Genomic DNA, 17,260 nt, shown 5'->3' with positions numbered 1-17,260 from the left:
ATATCCACGGGCAGTAGGAGGTTCTCCTCCCCCAATTCTGCCAGAGATCCCCCAAGTCAGAAGCTGCTGGGGGAGCAGGGGGTCTCAAGTTGCAGCCTGACCCAGGGCAAGGTCCTTTCTCTGTAAAGATGGGAAAACCGAGTGGGGGGGATGGGGGACAACTTGTCCAAGGTCATTTGCCAGCAACTGTGGAGCTGACCTCAGTGTGCAGACCCTGGCCTGAGTGACTCCTAGCCCTCCTGTCACTTCCCCAACTCCCCACAGGCATCAACTCTCCCAGCTTCATGCCAAGTTCCCCGCAGCACGCCCACTCTTGGTTCTCTGACCCTCACACACCCTGCCTTTACAGGGGACCCTCTGCCACTTCACTGAGGGCCCTCCTTGCTGGGGCCGGTTGTAGGGTCTCCTGCCTCCTATCCTGCGGAGACCACTGTGTTCCCCAATCCAGGCTTCCCTTCTCCATCCTCTGCAGTGTCTCCCACACGCCCAATTCAGGGCAGCCTTGTCGCCCTCCCCAACTCCAGGTCCTCCCCCTCTATTCCGGAGCCGGCTGCAAAGTTCCTTGAGCCCTCTCCTGGTGGCCCCTCTAGCTACTAGGGGAACAGTGTACCTCCACTCAGGGGTTTTCTACCTCTACCCTCTGTAGTGCCCACTATGCTTCCATTCAGGATTACTTTTCTCCCTCCCCTATTCCGGGCCGGCTGCAGACACTCTGCATTCCCTATCCTGAAGGTCTAACTATGAGGAAAAACCTGTGCTCCCTCTCATTCGGGGGTCCTCTCATCCTACCGAGTTTTCTATCGCTCCATCCCGAAGGCATCCTGCCCCTATTCCCATCAGGTCTCCTTGCCCTCCCCCCATTTCAGGCTCCTTCTTTAATTCCGAACATAGTAGCAGGGTCTCCCGACACGCACCAGGGGGCTCCCCTTCGGTCCACTCCGGGAGTCCTCTACCGCCTGACTGCTTCGGGGGTGCTTCTCTGACGCTGCGTCGTCGATTCCCCTCCACTCCTTGGTTTCCCTGCCCCGCCCCTCTCACTGCGGCGGAGCCAGCCGGCCCCGGGCCGCTGGGGGAGGAGGCGGAGAGGGCGGGGCCCTCCTCCCCTGCTCACCCCCCCAGCAACTGCTGAGGGGCTGGACCCCGCCGGGCTGCTATAAAAGGGCCGGCCGGCCGGGTGCTACCGCAGTGCCGCCCGCCCCGTCCCGGCCTCGGGTTCCCACTCCGCCGGCAGCCGCACCTGCTCCGGCCAAGATGAGCTTCAGCGGCGCTGAGGCGCTGCTGGGCGCCTTCGCGCCGCTCCACGGAGGCGGCAGTCTGCACTACGGGCTGACTCGCAAGGGCGGCGCGCGCTCTGCAGCCGGCTCCTCCAGCGGCTTCCACTCATGGGCGCGGACGTCCGTGAGCTCCGTGTCGGCCTCGCCGAGCCGCTTCCGCGGCGCGGGAGCCGCCTCCAGCACCGACTCGCTAGACACGCTGAGCAACGGACCGGAGGGCTGCGTGGTGGCGGCGGCGGCGGCGCGCAGCGAGAAGGAACAGCTGCAGGCGCTGAATGACCGCTTCGCGGGCTACATCGACAAGGTGCGGCAGCTCGAGGCACATAACCGCAGCCTGGAGGGAGAGGCGGCGGCGCTGCGGCAGCAGCAGGCGGGCCGCGCCGCCATGGGCGAGCTATACGAGCGCGAGGTGCGCGAGATGCGCGGCGCTGTGCTGCGCTTGGGCGCGGCCCGCGGCCAGCTGCGCCTGGAGCAAGAGCACCTGCTGGAGGACATCGCGCACGTGCGCCAGCGCCTAGACGACGAGGCCCGGCAGCGCGAGGAGGCTGAGGCGGCGGCGCGCGCACTTGCGCGCTTTGCGCAGGAGGCCGAAGCGGCGCGCGTCGAGCTGCAGAAGAAAGCTCAGGCCCTGCAGGAAGAGTGCGGCTACCTGCGGCGTCACCACCAGCAGGAGGTGGGCGAGTTGCTCGGCCAGATCCAGGGCAGCAGCGCCGCGCAGACTCAGGCGCAGGCCGAGGCGCGCGACGCCCTCAAGTGCGACGTGACGTCGGCACTGCGCGAGATCCGCGCGCAGCTGGAAGGCCACGCAGTGCAGAGCACGCTACAGTCCGAGGAGTGGTTCCGAGGTTCGCAGGCGAGCGGGGACAGGGAGGATGGGGCGCCCTCTGTTGGTCGGTCAGTGAGGGGAAGGGTGGCGTGACAGGGTGCTGGTGGACTCTGCATAGAGGTGGCTGGACTGGATGGTGCGCTGCTCAGCTTCCTCCTGCAGAGTGAATGCCCCTTAGTTAAAAAACAGTTTTACTCTGGGTCTCTTGTGGAACACCCCCCTTCCCCGCAACTCTAGGTTCTCCTTTGGCCTTCTCCAGGGTCCTTATATCTGTCCTTCAACTCTGGGTCCTCTCTGCTCCTTCTCCCGAGTTTTGGTAACCCCACTATGAGGCCCCTTTTCATCAGGTTCCCTCTACTGCTCCAGAGCGGTGCCGGCTTCTAGTCGCTGGGGCGCTCTTTGCCCTTCAAAGTAACATGGCTTCCCTGTCCAATGCTGCCCGCCCCCTTTCTTGCACACTGCAGGGAACCCTATTCAGACACCTATCGGGCTCCTCCCCACTACAGTTGGGGAGGGTGGGTCATTCTCACATTCTTTCTCCCCAGGGGGACCACCATTACAACCAATTGGTGCCTGAAGCTGAAGTGGCTTGTGGGCCCTTTAATGTCCTTGCTCCCCTTTAGAAAAGCCGGGAGCCTCCCAAACCCATCTCCCTCCCCCAACTCCGTGCCACCCCGAGTCAGCTAGTTTGCAGCTGCAGCAGCTCTGAAGCTGTGCGCAGCACCTGCAGGGTGACTTTGACCAACACTTGCCCTCTCTGGTTTTCATTTCTTTTGGGGTTGAAAGGGGGGTCGACTAACTGGGCTTCTTACCCTGGGGAGCTCCATGAGCCTTCCTGAAACTGTCTGTAAAACTTCTGCATTGTTCTTGGGAGAGGGTACGAGGCTTCAGTGATTTTCAGACAGGTCTGTGATCCACAGTGCGTAAGAATCCTCACCCACTTGGATGGTTTCTAAGTCTTTGCCAGTACTAGCAGAGAAAAACCAGAAAAGCTGGGATTTTGATGCATTGCTTTTCCAGTTCCTTCCTCTCCTCTGCAGTGGCAGAACCATCCCCTCCCCCATCTCTGCAGCAAGGCTCCTCCCAAAGCAAACCTCTCTGCTCTCTTGGGCGTTGCCCTTCATCCATCTCAGGACTTCTGGACCACCCAGCTGGCATCCCTTCTTCCTCCCCCACTCCCAAGACTCAGGTCCTGAATGTCATTATCTCAGGATTCAGGATGTCCACATTCAGGAGGTTCAGACTAGCCTCCAGACCCCCACTGGTCCCTGAAAAGTCTTCTGGGAACCTGCAGCCCATTGCTCACAGGGGCCAGGGTGTGGCTGCCATTGGCACAGGGGCTCCTGTGCTAGAGAATGCACAACAAGGGGGAGGAAGGGACAGAGGAGCTGGCACGCAGGCCCCAGGCTCTGCAGTGACCTTGGTCTCTGCAAAGCAGAAACCTGCAAGGAAGGGGCTATGGCTACATGGTGGCTCACGGCGCCCTCATGCCTCTAAAGGTCACAGACTCATTAACTTGTTCAACCACAAGCTCAGAGTTAAGTCCCATGGGTCAGGTTTCACATATGACCCTCAGCACTGCCAGCCTTTGCTGGGGAGCTGAACCAGGAGGACCAGAAATGTGGGCTTCTTTTGCCCTGCAGAGTTTCCAGATCCTGAGTTTGGGGAGACAGTGTGATCTTTAGAGCCAGATAGACACTAGATCTGAATCCCAGCTCTGCTGCTCAAACTGGCCTACCGGCCTTGGGCAGTGGTCATTTGCCTATCACAAAGGATACGGTGAGTTAAACATCCAAGATGGCACCGGCACTCAGAAGGTCCTCAACCCATGTGTGTCACCTTCCAGATCTGGGCAGTAGAATCCAAATCCAGTTGTGTCTAACCCTGTGCCCTACTCCCTTCTCTCCCAGTGAGACTGGACCGACTGTCAGAGGCAGCCAAGGTGAACACAGACGCCATGCGCTTGGCACAGGAGGAGATAACTGAGTACCGGCGGCAGCTGCAGGCCAGGACCACAGAGCTGGAGGCGCTCAAAAGCACCAAGGACTCACTGGAGAGGCAGCGCTCTGAGCTGGAGGACCGTCATCAGGCTGACATCGCATCCTACCAGGTGGGCAGGGGTGGGGCAGAGAGCCAGATTGTCTCACCTGGTTGGGTGACCCTGGACAAGTCATTGCCCCTCTCTGAGTGGGGTCATCGTAGTTAAGACCATGGGCCTTGGAGTCAGACATACCAGGGGTACCAGTATGTCTTTCTAGCCGTGTGACCCCAGGAAAGTGTCTGCCTCTCTGACTCTGAATTCCCTCAATGCAATGGGGAAAAAAAAAGCCTCCTTTGCAGAGCTATGAAGCTTAAAGAGAGAGACGAACTTTTCACGTGAGGAGTGAGTGTGCTCAGCAGGGTCTTGGTCATAGTGGGCATTCAGTAAACAATAACCAGTGTCTATGAGTGAGGGTAGCCTGGGGAAGGCCTTGGCAGATACCTCCCGTTAAAGACAACCACCAAAAGAAAATATCGCTTTTAAAGAGCTTATTATGCAAGTAATATATGGTGACTGTAGAAAAAGGAGGCAATAAAAATCAGCCATACTGATTCACTCCAAGCAGTGGCTAAGTGGCCTTGGGGTCAGGGGAGAAGCTTCAGCTCGTATTGAGTGTGCTTCTGTGTATTGTCTCGGTTAACAGATGCCTCCCAAGCCTGTACTGTGTGGCAGGCACTTTGGAGCACTGGGGAAACGATAAGGAGCCAAAGCAGACAAGGCCGTGTTCCCACTGAGCCCTTTCTAAGCTTAAGATCTGTAAAAATTCACCCATCATCCCACTGACCTGTGATGACCATTGTTGGTGTCTGGTGTGTTTCGTTCCAGACCACTCCCCAGGCTGAGGTTATACACACAGCAGGAGTTTTGTGCCAGGTGGCTTTCACGTCCATGAATGAGATCCGTAGCTTTCACCGGGTGGGGGTTGGCCCCAGCACGCCTGGCTGAACAGGACTACGTTCGGTTTGCGTAGCCCGCCCCAGCTCCTCCGGTGCTGAGGGCCAGAATGCTGACTGGCGCGTGACATGTATGTGACTTCTCCTCCCCAGGAAGCCATCCAGCAGCTGGATGCTGAGCTCAGGAACACCAAGTGGGAGATGGCAGCCCAGCTCCGAGAGTACCAGGACCTGCTCAATGTCAAGATGGCTCTGGATATTGAGATTGCTGCTTACAGGTGAGGGGCCAGGGGGCCTTTGGGTGGTGCTTCTTAGAAGGAGAAGCCTTGGATTTTAAGCCCCACAGTGAGGTAGCCTGCCAGTCTTAGAGACAAAAAAAAATTTTTTCTTTTCGTATTGCGGTGAAATGTATATAACAGAAAATTTACCATTTAACCATTTTTAAGTATACAGCTCAGGGGCATTAAAAATATTTACATTATTGTGCAATCATCACCATCATCTATGTCCAGACCGTTTTTCATCTTCCCAAACTGAAATTCAGTGCTCATTAAACAGTAACTCTCCACTCCCTTCCTTTCCCTCCCCCCAGCCCTGGCAACCACCATTCTACCTTTTGAGAGACAAATATATTGAGAGTGACTTAGTTTCATTCTGACAGTGATTCAGAGGGTTAAAGCTCCTCACCCTCTTCCCAAATCCAGCCAGCTAGAGGTTGGCTTGGAGGGAAAGGAGGTACTTCAGTTGTCAAGGGCCTTCACAACTCTACCTCTTAGAGATTCCTAGCTCTCTGAGCAGTTGTTTCCTGGAGAAATAAAATAGGGGTGATAATAACAGTACCCACGTCCTGGGATTGTTGGGAGGAGGTGCTAATCCTGTTCCTGAGCTAATCCAGGTAACACAGGTACCACTGGGCGGCCACAGAGAAAGCCCTCAGTAAAAAGTAGCCATGAGAAAGCCAAGAGACCTCCCAGCTTAGCAGTTTCCTGCTAAGGAACAGGGCTGACCCCGTGATCCCTGGGTGATTTGCATGCCGTTAAATTTGCAAAGCACTGGTCTGTATGGGTAACCCCTACACTTACTCTGAGGTAGGTATTGCCAGGTTTTTTTAATTTATTATTTCACTGAAACAACCCTCTGAGGTTAGGACTCTTAATGACCCTGTTTTTACCAATGAGGAGACTGAGGATGAAAGAGTTTGAGTGGCTTAGCTAAAGTCACACATCTAGTGAGTAGGAAAGAGTGGAAACTGCCCCCACCATGTTCCTAAAACCCAAAGGATGAGACTATAAGGTAACAGGAGACCCTTGAAATTCAAATGGGAACATTCTAAGACCTCTTAAACCCAGGTTTATACATGTGGAATTCCTTGCTCATATTCCCACCTTTCTCTTGAATAACATTTTAATTGAGGGACAATAAGTATAAATGTTGTTAATATAGGTGTTTTCTCTTGAGGTCCATTTTTCAGGAGAGAAAGTTTTATAAGTTGCAACCTTAGCTGCATTAAACAAGAGCAGTGCCATTAGGGTGTGGATTCTGGGTGGTCCCTGGGATGATCTGCTAAGTGACCTTCTCCAGTCTCAAAGTGCCCACCATTCACACCCCTTCCTCCACCAAAGTGCATATCACTGGATGCGGTGGACCTTCAGAGTAGCTCAGGAAGCCCCCTAACTTATTGATCGGCTCTGAGTTAATAGTAACGTGTTCCATTATCCATTCTGCAGAAAACTCCTGGAGGGTGAAGAGTGTCGGATTGGCTTTGGCCCGAGTCCTTTCTCCCTTCTAGAAGGACTCCCCAAAATCCCTGCCATATCCACTCATATAAAAGTCAAAAGCGAAGAGAAGATCAAGGTGGTAGAAAAGTCAGAGAAGGAAACTGTGATTGTGCAGGAACAGACAGAGGAGGTCCAGCTGACTGAGGAAGTGACTGAAGAAGAAGAGAAAGAGGCCAAAGAGGAGGAGGAAGGGGGAGAAGAAGCAGCAAAATCTCCCCCAGCAGAAGAGGCCGCATCTCCAGAGAAAGAGGAGGCCAAGTCCCCAGTGAAGGAAGAAGGCAAGTCCCCAGAAAAGGCTGAGTCCCCTGTGAAAGAAGAAGCAAAATCGCCAGCTGAGGCCAAGTCTCCTGAGAAGGCCAAGTCCCCAGAAGGAGTGAAGTCTCCAGAGAAGGCCAAGTCCCCAGAGAAGGAAGAGGCCAAATCCCCAGAGAAGGCCAAATCCCCTGTGAAGGAAGAGGCCAAATCCCCAGAGAAGGCCAAGTCCCCAGTGAAGGAAGAGACCAAATCCCCAGAGAAGGCCAAGTCCCCTGTGAAGGAAGAGGCCAAATCCCCGGAGAAGGCCAAGTCCCCAGAGAAGGAAGAGGCCAAATCCCCAGAGAAGGCCAAGTCCCCAGAGAAGGAAGAGGCCAAATCCCCAGAGAAGGCCAAGTCCCCAGAGAAGGAAGAGGCCAAATCCCCAGAGAAGGCCAAGTCCCCTGTGAAGGAAGAGGCCAAATCCCCAGAGAAGGCCAAGTCCCCAGAGAAGGAAGAGGCCAAATCCCCAGAGAAGGCCAAGTCCCCTGTGAAGGAAGAGGCCAAATCCCCAGAGAAGGCCAAGTCCCCAGTGGAGGTGAAGTCCCCAGAGAAGGCCAAGTCCCCAGAGAAGGAAGAGGCCAAATCCCCAGAGAAGGCCAAATCCCCAGTGAAGGAAGAGGCCAAATCCCCAGAGAAGGCCAAGTCCCCAGAGAAGGCCAAGTCCCCGGTGAAGGAAGAGACCAAATCCCCAGAGAAGGCCAAGTCTCCCGTGAAGGAAGAAGCAAAGTCCCCGGAGAAGGCCAAAAGCCCTGTCAAGGAGGAGGCCAAATCCCCAGAGAAGGTCAAGTCTCCTGTGAAGGAGGTCCCAAAGAAGGAGGAGGCAAAGTCCCCCATGAAGGAGGAAGAGAAAGCCCAGGAGGTGAAAGCCAAAGAGCCCCCAAAGAAGACAGAGGAAGAGAAAGCTCCAGCCACACTGAAAACCGAGGAGAAGAAGGACAGCAAGAAAGATGAGGTGCCCAAGAAGGAGGCTCCAAAGCCCGAGGTCCAGGAGAAGAAGGACCCTGCTGCGGAAAAGCCCAAAGAACCCAAAGCTGAAGCCAAGAAGGAAGAGGCTGAAGATAAGAAAAAAGCAACCACCCCAGAGAAGGAGGCTGCTGCCAAGGGGAAGGAAGAAGCCAAACCCAAAGAGAAGACTGAGGTGGCCAAGAAGGAACCAGATGATGCCAAGGCCAAAGAACCCAGCAAAGCAGCAGAGAAAGAGCCGGAAAAGCCAAAGAAGGAAGAGACGCCAGCGGCACCTGAGAAAAAAGACGCCAAGGAGGGGAAGGCCACAGAGGCCAAGAAGCCTGAGGAGAAACCCAAAGCAGAGGCCCAAGCCAAGGAGCCCAGCAAGGAGGCCTCCACACCAGGCAAAGCCAAGGCAGAAAAGGCTGAGAAATCCTCTAGCACAGACCAGAAAGACAGCAGGCCTCCAGAGAAGGCCACAGAAGACAAGGCCACCAAGGGAGAGAAGTAAGGCAGGGAGAGAGGAACATCCAGAGCAGCCAAAGAAACTCAGGAGGGTCTGGGAGCTCAAGGGTCGGTGTAACCAATTTTCATTTTTTCTCCCTTTTCTTTAAGAAGAAACTTTGCTTAGACTATGGGCCCTCCTTCACCAAACAGGAATTTCTTTTAGCAATGTGTTAGCAAGAGAGGGTCCTTCCAAACCCCGGCCCCACGCCCCAAACCCTCCCTAGGCGATGGACAATTATGTTATGATAGCTTATGTAGCCGAATGTGATATATGCAGAATGCCACATGTAAACACTTGACTATAAAAACTGCCCCCTCCTCTCCAAATAAGTGCATTTATTTCCTGTATGTGCAACTGACAGATGACCGCAATAATGAATGAGCAGTTAGAAACACATTATGCTTGAGATGTCTTAACCTATTCCTGAATGCCTTCTGTTTTCCAAAGGAGTGGTCGAGCCCTTGCCCAAAGCTCTCTGTCCTGGAAGAGCTGGATCAGGTGGGGCTGGGCGCTGGCCACTGAACCATGCCAGGGCGCACTTTTCCACTGGAGTCCACTTTCAATTGCTTCTGTGCAATAAAACCAAGTGCTTATAACATGAAAATGCTGCTGTTGTTATTTATTCTTTTCCCATGGGCAGGCTGGGGGATGGGCGAGGGAGGTCTTGATCTCACTCTTAAGAATGCACAGGACTGAATGGGAATCAGAGGTCTTGTGCGGGTCTGGGACCAGTTACAAGACCTCTCTTGGGCTATTTCCCGGGCACAGACCATGTGCCAGGCAATGTGCTCGGTGCTTTATCTTTAAAATCTTGCAGACAGGTGGCCTGGTGTGTGGTTTCTCAGTGAGGTCCGTGGACCACCTACATGAGCATCATCTGGGAGCCTTATGAATAGGCACACTCCTTGATTCCACCCTACACACCGAATCAGAATCCGAGGGGTAGGCCTGGGACAGTGAATGCTTCACCAGGTCCCACTTGATTCTAATGCACGCTGAAGCCTGGGAACAGGTGAGGTCCTGAGGACACTAAGCCATCTATTTAAGAGTTCTGCATGTGTCCTTTTTTGTAAGGAGGGACGAGCTTTCTGAATAGGGGCCATATGTAGCTAATTCACCTGTAGTGAAGACTATAGTCACCACTATTGGGAACAATTTGTCAATAGTCACTTAACTGGACTCCAACATGCTTCTCCAGATACAAGTTTGAAAGCTGTGGTGCTCTTGTGGATTTACGTGGGGTCTTTACTGTAAAATTTTGACCTCACGACTTACTTGTAATGACTAGAATATGGCAAAATGATGAGATGTCATTTCTGAGAGTAGATTACAAAAAGATTCTGGCTTCTGTTTTGCTTATTCTCTCTTGCTCATTCTACTTGCTCATTCCAATGGAAGAAGGAGAAGCCTACATGGCCAGGAACTGAAAGAGGCCCCTGGCCAACAGCCAGTGAGGAACTGCGGTCCTCAGTACAACAAGAAACCAAATCCTGCCAACAACCACACTGTTGAGCATAGATGCAGATTCTCCCCTGCTGAGCCTTCAGCCCCAGACAACACACTGGCTGCAGCCTTCTGAGAGACCTTAAGGAAGAAGCACCCAGCTAAACGGCACCTGGATGATAGATGTTTGTTGTTTTAAGCCACTAAGTTTTGGGGTAATATGTTACATAGAAATAGATGACTGGACTTCTCTGGTGGCACAGTGGTTAAGAATCCGCCTGCCAATGCAGGGGACACGGGTTCGAGTCCTGATCCAGGAAGATCCCACATGCCACGGAGCAACTAAGCCCGTGTGCCACAACTACTGAGCCTGTGCTCTAGAGCCTGTGAACCGCAACTACTGAGCCCGTGTGCTGCAACTACTGAAGCCCACGTGCCTAGAGCCTGTGCTCCGCAACAAGAGAGGCCACCACGATGAGAAGCCCATGCACTGCGAGAAAGAGTAGCCCCCACTCGCCACAACTAGAAAAGCCCGCTTGCAGCAACGAAGACCCAGCGCAGCCAAAAAATATAAATAAAAGAAAATAGTTAACTAATACAGCTTCTCTCTCAGGAAGGCCTTCTTTTCATGGAGATCCTAAGTAGCTATGGGCTTGCACCCTTCCAGGTACAAATCAGGGAGAGAGAGATTGTGTCCTCACCAGTTCAACCAAAGTCTGAGAACTGAGTCTCATTACATGGTCAGGTTATGTGCCCATCCTGAAATTAATGGAACATACTAATTGGACCTGCTGGGTCACATGTCAAACTCTAGATCCAGGGTGGAGGCAGCCATCTGAATTATATAAACTGGACCTGACATTTCAGAACTCAGGGAAAGAGAGGATTCTAAAATCTTCTAGAGAGAGAGAGAGAGAGGAGGAAAAAAAAAAAAAAAGGATCAAGAACAAGAATGGTCCCAAACTTCTCAATGATGGGAAATGCCTAGAAGTCTATACTGATAAATCAAGTGTGAGGATAGATAAAGGGCAATTTAAAGCATACAAGGTCCCAAAAGGTTACTTCCCATAAACCCTTTCTCTGAAATCACTAGGGGGACATGCTCCGACAACAGGAGACTATAAACCAAGAAATAGAAAATCTAAGAATACAGAAAACAGGGACTATAACAAAGAAGAGACAAGAAGGGAATCCCCAGGATGACGACAGAGAGTTGTTGGACAAGAGCTGTGCAGCCCTGTCTAGACTAGAGTGGGTCTGGGGAGAGAAGGGGGGGTTCCAAGAAAAAAATTAAACTGATAAATTATTTGACATGATCCACCATGTATAAAATTGAATTGAAAGCCCTTTACTGAACTATTGGAGAGTGTGGGAAAATTTAGTCAATTTCAAAGAAAACAAAGTAACTCCAAGAGAAACAAAAAAATTACGTATAAGAGGAAGTGTAATTATAACACATTAGTCAAATCAACAGGTAACAATATTTACATAAAAATAACAAAAGCAATGAATATGGATTATACCAAAAAGCAAGATAAAAAATGGGAAAGGGAAAATGGAGTGTGTAATTGACAAAAATACTCATCTCTTATACTCCTCTGGAGAAAATGCTTAATATTGATAAATGAAAAGAAAGACTGAGAAACTATCACAGACTAGAGGAGACTAAGATGACATAATGACACAGGGCAATGTGGAACCCTGGACTGGATCCTGCAACATTTGTGGAAAACACGGTGACCTCCAAATAAAGTTTGTAATTCAGTTAATAGTAATGTACCAACATTAATTTTAATTTTAGTTTTGACAAATGTACCATGATCATGTAAGATGTCAACATGAGATGGAGCTGGGTGAGAACATTCAGGAGCTCTCTATGCTGTCTTTGCAACTTTTCAGTAAATTTAAAATTACTTCAAAATAAAAAGTTTAAGAAAAAAGTTTAAGATATATCAATAAATTGTATATGATTAAAAACATGGAGGTAAATACCAAAACCTAAGAGCTATGGTTGAAAATAAGAATAGGGACTTCCTTGGCAGCCCAGTGGTTAAGACTTCGACTTCCAATGCAGGGGGTGTGGGTTCGATCCCTGGTCAGGGAGCTAAGATCCCACATGTCTCCCCACCAATAAACCGAAACATAAAACAGAAGCAATATTGCAACAAATTCAATAAAGACTTAAAAAAAAAGAAAGAAAATAAGAATAGATGGGGTTGGGAAGAGAAGGCAAAGGCCCCTGTATATTACTATAAGTAAATCATAACCAGTCAAAGCAAATAGGGACCCAAATAGCATCTAGTCCAATCCCATTATACAGATGAGGAAATTGAGGCCAGAGAGACAGGAGCCTGCCTAAGGCCCAACAGCCAGTTGGTAGCAGAGCTACATTTTCCTATTTGTTCTATAGAGAAAACATGAATTACATGGATATTAATTTTTTTAAGAATCTGATTTTTTAATAAATTATCCTCAGTGACCCTTACTTAGAAAATCTACATTTTCTTAGTTTTGAAACCACAGGGAAGACATGAAAGGTATTAGAGCTACAAGGGCTCTCTCTCATGAATCATTGTCTCAGCTGATGTCCACAGAAGAAAAGATGGGACTTGTCCAGACTAGAATCCATGGTCACCACTTACTGAGCATCCCCAAGGACTGGGCCCTGGACTATACACTCTATGTCCACAGTCTAAAGCAGCCAGCCTAATGAAGTGAGCACTATTGAACCTGCATTTCTCAGTTGAGGAAACTGAGGCTCAGAGAAGCAGACCTTGCCCAAAGTCCAGAGCCAGGAAGAGGTGGAGCGTGGATTTAAATTCAGGCCTGCCTGACCACAGAACCCAGGCTCGTCCTTACTCTGCCATCCTGCCTCCATCCTCTCCAGGGACATATTACATGGCCACCCCTAAACCAGATGCTGAAGGTATTTAGAATGCCAAAAGCCCCAGCCCTCCTTGATGATATCATTCTCATGGTGGCCCTAAGTGGCACAGGCAGGGCAGAAGGATCTGACCAGGATGCCCCTCCTTTTTTGCCCTAACTGGACGTGTACCCAATGCTGTAGGCAGGATTCGCTGGCCAGATACCAGCCAGACTGACTTTAACCATCTGCAAACAAAATCATCCTCCCTCTGGGAGGATAACAAACCTTAGGAAAAACCAATAGAGTCAATTTGCTATGGAATTGCTTGTCAGATGTTAGAGGCCTGGGGGACAGAGACGAAATGTGGAAGGAGCTGACTGCTTTAGGATGTGCCCTTCCTGCTTGTTAGCTGTTGGCCCTGCAGATACAGCTGAGCTGATGAAAACCATCCTTCATTTTTTTCCCAGGGGGATTGTTTCAGAAAGAAGAGGTTAGGATCTGTCTATAATAATGAACAACTACATCTCGGTGGCTTAACACAAAAAAAACATCTTTCTCACTTATGCTATACACTCTGGGTAGGTCAGCAGGGGTCTCTGTTCATAATGGTCATTCAAAGGCCAAGCTAATAGGGGATCCATCTAGACCCAGGCTTCCAAGTTCACTAAGGCAGGGGCGAGAGGATGTGGCACACCAGGCACAGGCTCTTAAAACTTCTACCTAGAAGTGATACAGGTCTCTTCTGACAACATTTCATCAGCCAAAGCAATCCACACAGTTATATCTAACATCAGAGGGGATGGGCAGAGCAGTCCTACCAAGTGCCTGGAGGGAGGAGAGTAGGGACTCTTTTAGGGGGAATCAAACAGAATCAAACTAGTTTAAGCAAAATACTTGCTACTGATAATAATGATTGATATAACATATTAGCTTACATAACCAAGGAGTTTAAGAAGGTTGACTTGCTTCAGATACAGCTAGAGCCAGGAGAATTCTCAAGTAATGTTCCCCAAGATCCTGTCACTCGTTTCTTCATCTCTCAGCTGTTTCCTTTTGTGTAGGCTTCATTCTCAGGCAGGACCTCTCCATGTGGTCTCCAGAAGCTTCAGGCTTACATCCCACCTGTTTAGGAAACTTGGGGGGGAAAAAGAACTCTTTTTCAATATTCCAGGAAAAGTCCAGGGGTTGATTCTCATTGGGGCCCTCAAACTGAAACTGAGAGTTTGTGAGGTGTGGTTCCAAAAGAAAATTAGAGGATGGTTAGCAGAAGAAAAAGGAGTGGATGCTGGGCAGCAACAATGATAACTGTCCACAGTGGCTTGAGTGCTTGTAGCAGAAGATCCAAATAGGCAGTAATACCCAGTGTTTGTGGGTGTGCAGAGAAACTTGAACTTTCTGACACTAATGATTGGAATGAAAATTGACAAAACCTTCCTGGAAGGCAACATAATGAGACATATTAAAAGCCTTAAAAGCTTAGACACTCTAACCAAAGTATGCCACTTTTAGGAATGTATCCTAAATAATCAGGTCTGTACAGAAATATTCAAATACAAAATATATTCACTTCGTTTTATGTTTTGAAAAATGGAAAATACTCTGAATATACAATAGGAGATTGGCTAAATAAATTAAATTACCTCTATTTTTTAAAATATTTATTTATTGTTTATTTTTATTTATTTTGGCTGTGCCGGGTCTTAGTTGCAGCATGCAGGTTCTTTTAGTTGCGGCATGTGGACTTCTTAGTTGTAGCATGCATGTGGGATCTAGTTCCCCAACCAGGGATCAAACCCTGGCCCCCTGCATTGGGAGCATGGAGTCTTACCCACTGGACCACAAGGGAAGTCCCTAAATTACCTCTATATTAGTAAACATGTTGCTGCAAAAAAGAAACAAGTTTTTAATTTTAAAAGTAATTTATATCAATGAGACCTAACAGATATCTATAGAACACTGCATGCAACAACAGTAGAATACACATTTCTTCTCCAGTGCACATGGAACATTCTCCAGGACAGATCATATATCTTAGGCCATAAACAAGCCTCAATAACTTTAAAAGGATTGAAAATGGAGGGACTTCCCTGGTGGTCCAGTGGTTAAGACTCTGAGCTCCCAATGCAGGGGACCCAGGTTCGATCCCTGGTCAGGGACCTAGATCCCACATGCCGCAGCTGAAGAGCCCACATGCCGCAATGAAGATCCTGCATGCGGCCACTAAGGCCTGACACAGCAAAATAAATAAATAAATATTAAAAAAAATAATAATACAATAAAAATGGGAGATAACAAGTGTTGGTGAGAATGTGGAGAAAATGGAAACCTTGTATCATACATTGCTGGTAGGAATGTTAAATGGTGTAGCTGCTGTGGAAAGCAGTTTGGCGGGTCCTCAAAAAGATAAACATAGAATTAGCATGTAACTGAGCAATTTCACTCCTAGCTATATACTCAAAAGAATTGAAAACAGATACTCAAACAAAAATATACACACATGTTCATAGCAGAACTATTCACAACAGCCAAAAGGTAGAAACAGTAGAAACTACTCTTCGTTGCGGTGTGCGGGCTTCTCATTGCAGTGGCTTCTCTTATTGCAGAGCACAGGCTCTAGGCACACGGGCTTCAGTAGTTGTGGCTCGTGGGCTCTAGAGAGCAGGCTCAGTAGTTGTGGCGCATGGGCTTAGTTACTCCATGGCATGTGGGATCTTCCTGGACCAGGGCTCGAACCTGTGTCCCCTGCATTGGCAGGCAGATTCTTAACCACTGTGCCACCAGGGAAGCCCCTCAAGAGATATTTATTGATCTCCTACTGTACCCACCTTGTGCAAGATCCTGGAGATATAGAGGTGAGCAAGATAGAGGTGTGTTCTGCCTTTTCTGGAGCCTGCAGTCTAGTAGGAGAGCAAATAAAGAAGAGTAAACACAAAGGGTTGTGTAATAAAATTGGTTGTATGTTACATTCTTGTGGGTCTCTGTTGGCTTTTGCCACTCTAGCTTCCATTTTTTCTTTTACTGATAAAAAGAGAAACCACATGTCCCCACTCTCATGCCATGTATTAGGGTGAATAATGATGCCCCAAAGATGTCTAAGTCCTAATCCCTGGACTTTTCATATGTGATTAAGTCAAGGATTTTGAGATGGGAGATTATCCTGAATTACTTGGATGGGCCCAATGTCATCATAAGGCTCCTTATTAGAGGGAGCAGGAGTCAGAGGAGAAAGTGATGTGATGATGGAAGCAGAGATTGGAGTGATGCACTTTGAAGATGGAGGAAGGGACCACAAGCCAAGTAAAACAGGAAGCTAGCTCTAGAAGCTGGAAAAAGCAAGGAAATAGATTCCCTCCTGGAGCCCCCAGCCCTGCCAAAATCTTGACTTTAGCCCAGTGAAATTGATTTTGCACTTCTGGCTTCCAAAATAGTAAGAGAATAAATTGGCGTTGTTTTTAGGCCAGTAAGTTAGTGGTAATTTGTTACAGCAGCCACAGAAACCTAATATAGGCCACGTGGTTTGGGTGACCCCATGTACCCAGAACTCAGAGATGAACATGTTCCAGGCATTGCGGATCATGCACTATCCCCTGGCCTCTGTGATTAGTTCACAGATTCACATGTGATGCAAGTTTATCCAATGAGAGCCAATTCCAATGATATTGTGGGAGCTGTTGGTGCAGAGAAGCCTTACCAAAGGCTACCCCGAGAACAAATAGCAGCAGAGAAGACAGCACCTTGGAATTACTGACAGTGTTCAGGTGACAATGACACGGTTTGAACAGCTGAATCGAGCCATGCCTGAAGTCTTTCTCTGCGGGACTTCTTAGTTACCTGGGTCAATGAATTCTCTCTTTTGCTTAAAAATAAACAAACAAACAAACAACTATAATGAATGCAATTTTTTAGTTATTGTATCAACAAAAATCCAAAAGTTTAATAATATTTTGGTGAGGCTGTGGAGAAACTAGTCCTCTCATAGGTTGCTGGTGGGAACATAAGCTGGTATATCTCTCATGGAGGAGAATTGGGAAATATCCTTCCAAATTATGAAAACAGAGACCCTCTACTCTGGTATTTCTACTTTTGAAAGTTTAACCTACAGATGTATTAGCATATGGGTGAAATGGCTCTGTGCACAGGTTATTTACTAAAGCAAAGGTTAGTAACCAAATATCCATTAATAAGACTAAATAAATTATAATACATCTATTCAATAGAATATTATGCAGCTCTAAAAAAGAACAAGGAAACTTTGTATCTCTGTACTGATAAGGAAAGATATCCAAGATATGAAAGAAAATCAAGATGCATATAGTATGATATTTGTGTGCAAAAATAATTGTGTTTGCTTAAAGAATTTGAAAGGATACAAAAGAAACTAAGCAACTTGGT

General features: G+C 48.9%; 1 protein-coding gene across 1 annotated transcript; it reads left to right on the top strand.

The window, feature by feature from the left end:
* The first annotated feature begins 1,144 nt into the window (after nt 1-1,144).
* Nucleotides 1,145-9,163, top strand: NEFH (neurofilament heavy chain). Its single transcript, XM_030860950.2, has 4 exons — nt 1,145-2,119; nt 4,011-4,210; nt 5,188-5,312; nt 6,762-9,163. The coding sequence occupies exons 1-4, from the start codon at nt 1,252-1,254 to the stop codon at nt 8,560-8,562; spliced, it is 2,994 nt and encodes a 997-aa protein (XP_030716810.2). The 5' UTR covers nt 1,145-1,251; the 3' UTR covers nt 8,563-9,163.
* The last annotated feature ends 8,097 nt before the right edge of the window (nt 9,164-17,260 follow it).

Source organism: Globicephala melas, chromosome 13 (assembly GCF_963455315.2).
Source record: "Globicephala melas chromosome 13, mGloMel1.2, whole genome shotgun sequence".
NCBI lineage: Eukaryota > Metazoa > Chordata > Mammalia > Artiodactyla > Delphinidae > Globicephala > Globicephala melas.
Note: the sequence above shows the minus strand (reverse complement) of the source record. Positions and strands in the feature narration are given on the sequence as shown.

What these genes read in the sequence shown, in the direction of transcription:
- NEFH (XM_030860950.2), top strand. Translation starts at nt 1,252, where the DNA reads ATGAGCTTCAGCGGCGCTGAGGCGCTGCTGGGCGCCTTCGCGCCGCTC. An exon ending in CTGACATCGCATCCTACCAG is followed by an intron (nt 4,211 to 5,187) that starts GTGGGCAGGGGT and finishes TCTCCTCCCCAG; the next exon opens with GAAGCCATCCAGCAGCTGGA. An exon ending in ATTGAGATTGCTGCTTACAG is followed by an intron (nt 5,313 to 6,761) that starts GTGAGGGGCCAG and finishes TCCATTCTGCAG; the next exon opens with AAAACTCCTGGAGGGTGAAG.